This window comes from Doryrhamphus excisus, linkage group LG2 (assembly GCF_037039965.1).
Source record: "Doryrhamphus excisus strain RoL-2023G ecotype Guam linkage group LG2, RoL_Dexc_Guam_v1.1, whole genome shotgun sequence".
Lineage (NCBI taxonomy): Eukaryota > Metazoa > Chordata > Actinopteri > Syngnathiformes > Syngnathidae > Doryrhamphus > Doryrhamphus excisus.
This window is the reverse complement of record NC_136358.1, coordinates 13,583,332-13,592,783: the sequence shown is the minus strand read 5'-3', so window position 1 is coordinate 13,592,783 and position 9,452 is coordinate 13,583,332. Positions and strand designations below refer to the sequence as shown.

Sequence of the window (9,452 nt, the reverse complement as noted above, 5' to 3'; positions counted from 1 at the left end):
AAGGTCCTAATTCAGGTTATAGTTTTTTTACATGCATGCATGTAAGTCTCTGCAGCAACGTGCACTGAGAGCCATCTGTCCTGCATCAGAGAGAGTGTGTAGATTATGTTGGAAGGGGTGAGAGAGAGAGACAGAGAGAGAGAGAGAGAGAGCGAGAGAGAGAGAGAGAGAGAGAGAGAATTACGCACACCCTGATCCTCTGCTTCTTTGCAGAACCAGAGTGGTGGTGGTGGCGCACAGGCAGGCAGACAGACAGACTGCAGCCCTCCTCAATGAGAGAAAAGTTTTCACCAAAGAATTCTGTCCTAGAATTAAATCACCTTCATGTCGACTCTGTTGGATACTAACCGGCCGATGCTATGGTTACCTTTATTACGGTAGGAACAACTCAACTTTTACTTGTGTATCCACTGTGATCAGAGAGGGTGACACATGATAACAAGCTTACACCAAGTTGAACTCTTATGGAGTCTTGGAGTGGCTCAAGTGTGCTTTCTCATAAACTCGAGTTTGGTGAAAAGGTTGAAGGCCTGCACCGTAAATATTTGTATAACACATAAGTTATGTGATGTGTTTGAAAGATTGTTTCCGTTTATATATAGTATATTTAAAAAAAAGCACAAATGACACTCAGCCTGTTGTATGTCTTTGTGCAGGTACAGGGGTTGGGTTTCTTTCAATTGCACATAAATATTACGAGAGCCCCCTGCAGCTGTGTGGAAAGGCTTGTGGACGTGTTCTAGGGAGTGGACCTGCTGATGTGGTTGTGTTTGTATGTTTGGAAAAATTATGTCATATTCAAGCGGATTGTTAACTGACGAGTTTCAAAAAATCTGGAAGTAAAGTAGGCTAATGTGTTTTAAAGTATATTTGAAAGTCACATGTACTACTACTTCACTTATAGTACACTTTGTGGCTACAGTAAGCTTTCTATTGATTTGTGCATGTTCATATTGCTTAAAGGCAATACATATTCAATTTGGTAAAAATATTTTTTATTGCAAAAGCAAATAATTAAAACACACCAAACGAAAGTCAATAAAAAATTTTGTGGTTCCCAAGTAGCTGTCCTGTTTCATTGCATCGGGCTGTAACAGGTTCAAACCCAGCCTGTAATGACTATTTTACAATCTATGTCGAGTGGTTAAAATGACCTGCTGTTAGATTCCCCCCAAAAGGTTTAGAACTGAGCTGTGATGGGTTTACAAATGAAAATGGCTAATCAGACGTTTTCTGTTGGTGTGGCTAAAATGCTCTCTGCAGCACTTCTAACACCATCTATAAAGTGTACAAGCACCACGTGCAAGAACATTAGCGATGGATGCACCTCATGCAAATTCCCTCCCCACAGGTGTACATAATACTTAGGTTTTTTCCTCTATAGCTGTCAATTCGACTTGAAAGTGTGCAAGTACATGCACGGGTGTGCGGGGAGGTTGCAGGAACAGCTGTTGCAGTGGCGGATTGGATGCCCTTCCAACCCTTGCCATGCAGACACATACGAGCAGGGTGAGGAATTAGGACAGAGACAGAGACAACGGACGAGCAGTTTGTACGTGGACTTTATAGGCTCTAAAAAAAGGCCCTTGCAGGCGCCCCGAGACAAACGTACTGCCACGGCTTTGGGCGATTGCGTGCAAGTGGGAGACAGCTGCAACTATTCAGTTTAACAGTGTTCATTCAGAGTTTTACTGCAGGAGAAAAGAGGAAAAATGAGAAGTGAGGGGTGTGAACACGATTGAGTTGAAAAAAAGGCTCGAAGAATACAAGACAATTTATCGATAAGAGGAATATAATGTAGTTGTTGTTGCTTTGGGTGACCCAAATCTTGACTTTGCATGTTAGAAGCAGAGATGATGTGTCCATAAAATATAAATGACTAACAATCAGTGAGGAAGAATGATTGCCAAGAGTCCATGTTGAAATGTCTTGATGGCTGAAGGGTACAAGAGTTACTTAAAAGACTTAAAAGAAGTGTGTTAAACGATGTGCTGTTTACTTTGGAAAGAGTCGAAAGATCTTCACCAGAGTCTGGACCAATGGCTGGGTTTTTTGTTGCAAGAGCAAACGTGTCCACCCGTTCATTGACGATAGATAAATACTGATGAAGCAGGCCGCATTTAATCCTCACTCGGATCTTGTTCTGAATTCGCAAAAGTCTAGGGACATACATACACTATTCATGACTCATACGGAAAATGTATGCTGCTAACATTGGGGTAACTTTTTACCACGAGGGCTCCTGTGCACAAAGCCAGGTCTGTGAAGGCATGGTTGGTGTGGAAGAACTTGACTGACCGGCTTAATGTATTAATCAAGAAGGTTAATTGTGAGACAGGCACTGGTGATCTCTCACTAATATCAGACAAGGCCAGGCTCACAATAGCCACGTATACATGGACCCAAATATTCCAATTCATTTGTTATATTTTCTCAAACGGAAAGAATTTTACATTTTGTATACACCTCATTCCAAAAGAAAAGTGCCAATCCGAATGAACATATAATCGGATTCACAGTGGTGGAATATTCCTTTCCCCAATCCGATTGAGGTATCTTGTACCCGCTCAAACGGAAAGTTGTCAGGATGCGTTCTTCTTCGTCGTGTTTTTCTTCTTCTGTTGTTTATTGGCGGTTGGCAAGCAGCTTTTGGTCTGTGGATCTGTGGAACTGAATCTAAACAGAATCTAAACCCTTTTATACTGTATTCACAAGTCCACTTTTTCTTAAAAAAGAAAATATATGTCTATATAAAACATGTCCCCAGTTTGAAGATTGAATTTGATCTTTTCCTGTTTAAATTTGCTCAGATATGACGTAACACGCAGCTCGAGACCTTCTTCAGTTTTAAAAATGCAGACAAACAATCAGCACTGGACTGCTGCGGAATGTTTGTTTTTGATCCAAACACAATTTCAAGACTGGACGAACGAAAAACTTGTAATATGGAGTTATTCCAACAAGTGAAAGAAAAACATGTGATGTTTATGTTAACGCTTTACTGCGCAAGCCCCATTGACTATTCTGTTTGATTATAGCTCATGTAGACAAGACACATAGGCTCATGTAGACAAGACACATAGGCTCATGTAGACAAGAGATTGGAATATTCCTTTCCATGTATACCATGCTTTCGGAAAAGTCATTCGGAAAGAGGAAAAACTGCTCAAACGTGGCTAATGTCAGTTCCTCCCAAAAGGTGTTAAGGTCAGGGATGTTGAGTTCTCCCACAACCATGCCTCCATGGGTCTGTCTTTGCACCAGTCAGCGGCTGAAAGACATCACTGTCTGCTTCACATTTGGTTGTGCTCCTCTGCTCTGATGAAGTTGTGGTCGTTCATCCAGTATGGTTGCAATTGTCGAGCCACGCTGGCTCCGTGATAGTTTATCCTTTTAGCCGAGTGTTTACATGCTGCACATTCTCGTATATGGCTTGTCCATGTGCACAAAACATAATGTAAAGAGGTAGATGATGCAATGCACAGCTTTCTCTCCTCTGTAGGACACACACACACACACACACAGAGTTAAGACAGAGTTATTGCTTCAATTCGTGACCTTTCTTGTGTCTTGATATTTTTATCTTACATCTCGGATAAACTCATGCCGTGTAAAGACACTGAGAAAAAAAGCATTCTGCTTGACCAATCTATTGATTCTGACTGACGGGTGAAGCAGATAGGAATCAAGTGGTTTCGAGGTGATGTTCTGCCTTCCCGCCACTTCCATCACATGACGGATCTGCTCTCCTCTTTGTCCGTTCTGACCCGCTTATCTGCTTTACTGTCTGAAACAATTTTCTTTATCTCCCTCACTTTTACGGCCCGGATCTTTATGTCGCTAATTTTTTTCTCTTTATGACCCTCTCGACATCTTTCAACCTCCAAACTATCGCTTTTCCCCCCCATTCCTCTCACTCAGGTTCCACTTTTAAGAGTGGATTGTCTGACCTCCAGATAGCAAGAGTGTGATAGATGGATCCCTTAGTAAGGACCACCTCTCACTTTTACCCAAAGCGTTCTCATGCAGCCTGCATCCAACACTGATGCACGGCACTGGGAAAAATTATTGGGCTACAATTTTACGGTTGTATTTGCACTGTTGTGTATATGAATACAAAACAAAAACAACTAGGGCTAAAAATTGGAATAATAATAATAGATTCGATTTTTATAGGGCTTTCCAAGGCACCCAAGGCGCTTCACAATAAATTGAACCCATTATTCATTCAGTCCTCAGTCACGCACTGGTGGTGATAATCTACATCTGTAGTCACAGCTGCCCTGCTCCGGAAACGTGGCTGCCAATTCGTCCCTACGGCCTCTCTGACCACCACCAAATTCATTCCCAATGTGGGAATGAATGTTTCATAAACCTTGGGTCAGACTTCATTCACGTAGGATGAAGCACAGTCCTCCAATACTGTATGTATCTCCAACCGACACGCTTCTAGTTCCTTCATTCTGTCCTTGCATGCGAGATGCCTTTAGCAATACCCTGAACATCACAAAAATGGCTTAATAATGTGTGGAAATAAACAGGGAGATGAAGGCAAACATGAATTGGATGTTCTGAACACTCACGTCGTAACTCTTAATGATTGAAATGTCGCTACATGGATGTGCGATGGTAGTGGGTGTGGAGTGGGAATGAGAAAAAAAAACGGTGCAAATCTTAAGAGATCTTAATACATTCAAATATATATCATCATTTATCTTTCTAGTCATTAAAGACAGTAAAAATGGGCATTGCTAATGGTGATTAATCACAATTAGTTAAAATCTGTGATTAATCAGATTAATCCAATCATTTGTTTTAGTTAAAAATCTTTAAATGTTATAATGTTAAGACATGTCTGAGAGCCAGATACAGTCATCCCAAGAGCCATATCTGACTCGTAAGCCATAGGTTCCCTTCCACTGATACATGGTGTTGGAATTGATCTGCTGTTGATGTTTTCTGCTCCGAATAAAATACATGATGCGCACGAGTTAACACTAAATATTTGTATGTAATTAATGAAATAAAATTGTTGCAGCTGTTAATGCAGTTTTTGGAAAACAGGAAATCCTAAAAACGGCTTTGGTAGGCCAAGGTGATAGTAGGGGCCATCCATAATTTTCAACATTTTCACGAGCGTACAAACCGTACGGGGGGGTTAAGACATAAGACATCAACGTACGCTTTTTTTAAAACCAGAAAATGTCGATGTCCGTATGTTCAAACCGCGGGACGCAGTCAAATTTCAGCGTGAATAGACTAGAATAGGTCCCGTAGACTGGTCGTCGTATGCTAGCGCGAGAGCGTACCAGTCCACGCGATACTCCACGTAGCTCTGCGTGCTTCGCATTCCAACACAACAATCAGACAATGGCCGACCCCGGTGATTTTGATTACCTATTTTCGTTCATCAAAAAAAAAATTACTGCCATTCATCGCTCACCAAGCAATGCATATGAACAATACATCAATGTTTACTGCTTTGTCCGTTCGGAAAGAAAGCGGAAGGACGCTGTTGCGGCTGGCCAGGCGGCTTGGAATCGAAGGAATCGAGCAGGGCGGATTTGTTCCGAAGTGCCGTTGCGAAAATGGAGAAGATCAAAACTAAACCGACCATCCTAAATCTATTCGCCAGCTCTGTGTTTATTTTCTATACTTGGGCATGGACCTGGCTGTGATTGCCATTTTCTGAATTACTCTGTGGTGGTGAATTTGACTTTGTGGACAGTGCAGTAACAATCAATGTGATTTTCACTTCCTGTGGTACACTGACTATAGACTATTGGTGTGATTGTTAAGCCTTTTCAAAACAGTTGTGGCATCTTTATTGCATACTTCGCATTGAGTTGAGTTCAAGGGTTGTGTCCATCATTTCAAAGAAGATTTTATCTCCTAAGGCTTTTGGAAACCAGGGGCAACTCTTCTGCTCCTTGAGTAATCATGTGTGTATACAAGAAGTATTGCCTTGTTTAAAAAAATCCTGTGGAAAACAGTTGTTGCATCAGGACTTTTCTACATGTATCATTGGATAGAAAGAACAATACAAAAAGACCAATTTTGTAATACATTTGTATTTTCTTGAAAGAAAAATACAAAAAAGAGGCATTTGATATAATTTTTTATCTTGTTCGTGTTCAATACAATGTTGATGGGCAGTGACTGATTGACCAGAGTCCCAAAATACAGCCAGAGAACACTATTGGACATGTTCGAATTTCCTGGCTGTATTGGGTCAGTTGGTCATGGACCTATCAACATTTTTCATTTGGGATTGTACTCTTTTTAGGGGGGGGGGGGGGTGCTCAAAAAAGTACTCTTTGTACTCTTGTGAAAATGTTGAAAATTATGGATGGCCCCTTACAATAATAGGCCGTCTTAAATGGTACATAACCATAACATAATTAAGACTTGCATCTTACATGGATTATTTACCATGTCTGAATGACTGTTGTGAAAAAGAGGGTTAGTGAAACAACACAACAAAGATGTCGGTATTTGAATGATAGTATCTGTTCACCTGCACACTGGTAATCTATTAAGGTTTCAGCATTTATCTTAAATGGTCTTTTTGGGGGGACAACAAGCAGCCTTGTCAGTCTTTCAATTGAGTTGGTGATTTGGATTTGCACTATACAAGGTCTCCTATCTATCCGTGTTTATACAGTGCATCCGGAAAGTATTCACAGCGCTTCACTTTTTCTACATTTTGTCATGTTACAGCCTCATTCCAAACTGAATTAAATTAATCTCTTACCTCAAAATTCTACACAAAATACTCCATTATGACAATGTGAAAAAAGTTTTTTTTGACATGTTTTGAATTTATTAAAAATAGAAAACAAAAAAATCACATTTACATAAGTATTCACAGCCTTTGCTTAATACTTTGTTGATCCACCTTTGGCAGCAATTACAGCCTCAAGTCTTTTTGAATATGATCCCACAAGTTTAGCACACCTATCTTTAGGCAGTTTTGCCCATTCTTCTTTGCAATAAGTCTCAAGCTCCATCAGGTTGGATGGGAGACGTCTGTGCACAGCCATTTTCAGATCTCTCCAGAGATGTTCGATTGGATTCAAGTCTGGACTCTGGCTGGGCCACTCCAGGACATTCACGGAGTGGTTCTGAAGCCAATCTTTTGAGATCTTGGCTGTGTGCTAATGTCTACTGTCTATATGGTCAAGGTACATGACCAGTCTACTGAGGTCAAGAGCGCTCTGGAGCAGGTTTTCATCCAGGATATCTCTATATATCGCTGCATTCATTTTTCCTTCTATCCTGACTAGTCTGCCAGTTCCTGCTGCTGAAAAACATCCCCACAGCATGATGCTGCCACCACCATGCTTCACTGTAGGGATGGTATTGGCCTGGTGATGAGCAGTGCCTGGTTTCCTCCAAACATGGCGCCTGGCATTCACACCAAAGAGTTCAATCTTTGTCTCATCAGACCAGAGAATTTTGTTTCTCATGGTCTGAGAGTCATTCAGGTGCTTTTTGGCAAATTCCAGACGGGCTGCCATGTTCCTTTTACTAAGGAGTGGCTTTCGTCTGGCCACTCTACCATACAGGCCTGATTGGTGGATTGCTGCAGAGATGGTTGTCCTTCTGGAAGGCTCTCCTCTCTCCACAGAGGAACGCTGGAGCTCTGAGAGAGTGACCATCGGGGTATTGGTCACCTCCCTGACTAAGGCCCTTCTTCCCCGATCGCTCAGTTTAGAAGGCTGGCCAGCTCTAGGAAGAGTCCTGGTGGTTCCAAACGTCTTCCATTTACGAATAATGGAGGCCACTGTGCTCATTGGGACCTTCAAAGCAGCAGAAATTTTTCTGTATCCTTCCCCAGATTTGTGCCTCAAGACAATCCTGTCTCGCAGGTCTACAGACAGTTCTTTTGACTTCATGCTTGGTGTTTGTGCTCTGACATGCACAGTCAACTGTGGGACCTTATATAGACAGTTATTATATTTCCAAATCATGTCCAATCAACTGAATTTACTGCAGGTGGACTCCAATTAAGCTGTAGAAAGATCTCAAGGATGATCAGTGGAAAAAAGATGCAACTGAGCTCAATTTTGAGCTTCATGGCAAAGGCTGTGAATACTTATGTAAATGTGATGTTTTTGTTTTCTATTTTTAATAAATTCAAACCATGTAAAAAAAAACTTTTTTCACATTGTCATAATGGAGTATTTTGTGTAGAATTTTGAGGTAAGAGATTAATTTAATTCAGTTTGGAATGAGGCTGTAACATGACAAAATGTAGAAAAAGTGAAGCGCTGTGAATACTTTCCGGATGCACTGTAAGTGTATATGGCATTTCTGTATTCATGTAATGTGATATTGGAAGCTTATTAACAGATAAAATGTGACCCAAACGATGAAAACTAGAGGTGATTTTAAACTATCACGGTCAGAGACTTGTCAATGTTTGGTAAAGTGTAGATCATAGTGGATGATGGATAGGTATTAAACAACTGTGGTTGACTAACAGCAGTATGGACCCATGGTGTTGATACTGTTCCTGACTGTTGTCAACGGAAACATAAAACATTGTTTACCAAACAAAAAGTGTACTGATTGGTGGAAAGTTTAGCCAAATAAGTCATACCGAAGTGTCTGTACTGTGCTACAGCTGTTTTTATTAAAAGAACAATAATAGTACTTAATTCTCCCTGGCTGATAACTGTCACTTTGTGGTGTGCTTTGCCGTCATCAAATAAATGGGAGTGGTCATCTTCCATTTATTCGTATAGACCGAGATGCCCATAGGTGACATGTGGGTGGACTTGTGTGTCAGGTTAGTGGCTGCTTTGATATTTGAGCTGGCAGATGTTCCAATGGCTGGAAGGTAAAACTTGCTGCCCAGTATGTCAACCACACACACACACACACACCTAATCCTTGCTTGTCCTGCCATTTGGTTTTAACTTCAACCTTAAAATTAAACTAATCCTAACTTTAATCTCCACCCTGTAGCTAAATATGGAAACCTAAATGGAAGTCTAAAAGAAGTCAGGGCCCAATTTAGTCTATATGGTGCTTGCAGTTTACAATAATTTTATTTAATGATGTTGGAACAGTAATGTGTGTCACTAGCAAACTGTCTATAATCTCCCTTCCTTGATTCCTCCACTTTTGAGAGGCTTTCAGTTGTTTGTTGATGTTCTGTGTTTTCATGACATCATGAAGGAAAACCCTCCTTCCTCGTGGACATTATTTTCACGCCCCTAGTTATATGAGCCCATCTCGTTTATATGTCCACCACTTAATGGAGGACAGCTTTGTGTTAAAAAACAAAACAAAACAATGTTACAATGTTGTTGTATCGTATGTGATTTATGCCATCTAATACGCTGGACAAGTGTAGCGTTACAGTGTACATGCAGTGTTGATTGATTGCTTGCTTGGTTTTACTACTATGTAGTGTATATTTGTCTTTCCTAGAGAATATATAT

At 40.8% G+C, this 9,452-nt stretch overlaps 1 protein-coding gene across 1 annotated transcript in view; it reads left to right on the top strand.

The window, feature by feature from the left end:
• The first annotated feature begins 219 nt into the window (after positions 1-219).
• Positions 220-9,452, top strand: part of ntf3 (neurotrophin 3) — a 28,195-nt gene continuing 18,962 nt past the window's right edge. The window contains exon 1 of the mRNA XM_058077374.2: positions 220-377. Within this exon, the coding sequence (XP_057933357.1) occupies positions 360-377 (18 nt within the window). The 5' untranslated portion in view covers positions 220-359. The remainder of the gene's footprint in view (positions 378-9,452) is intronic.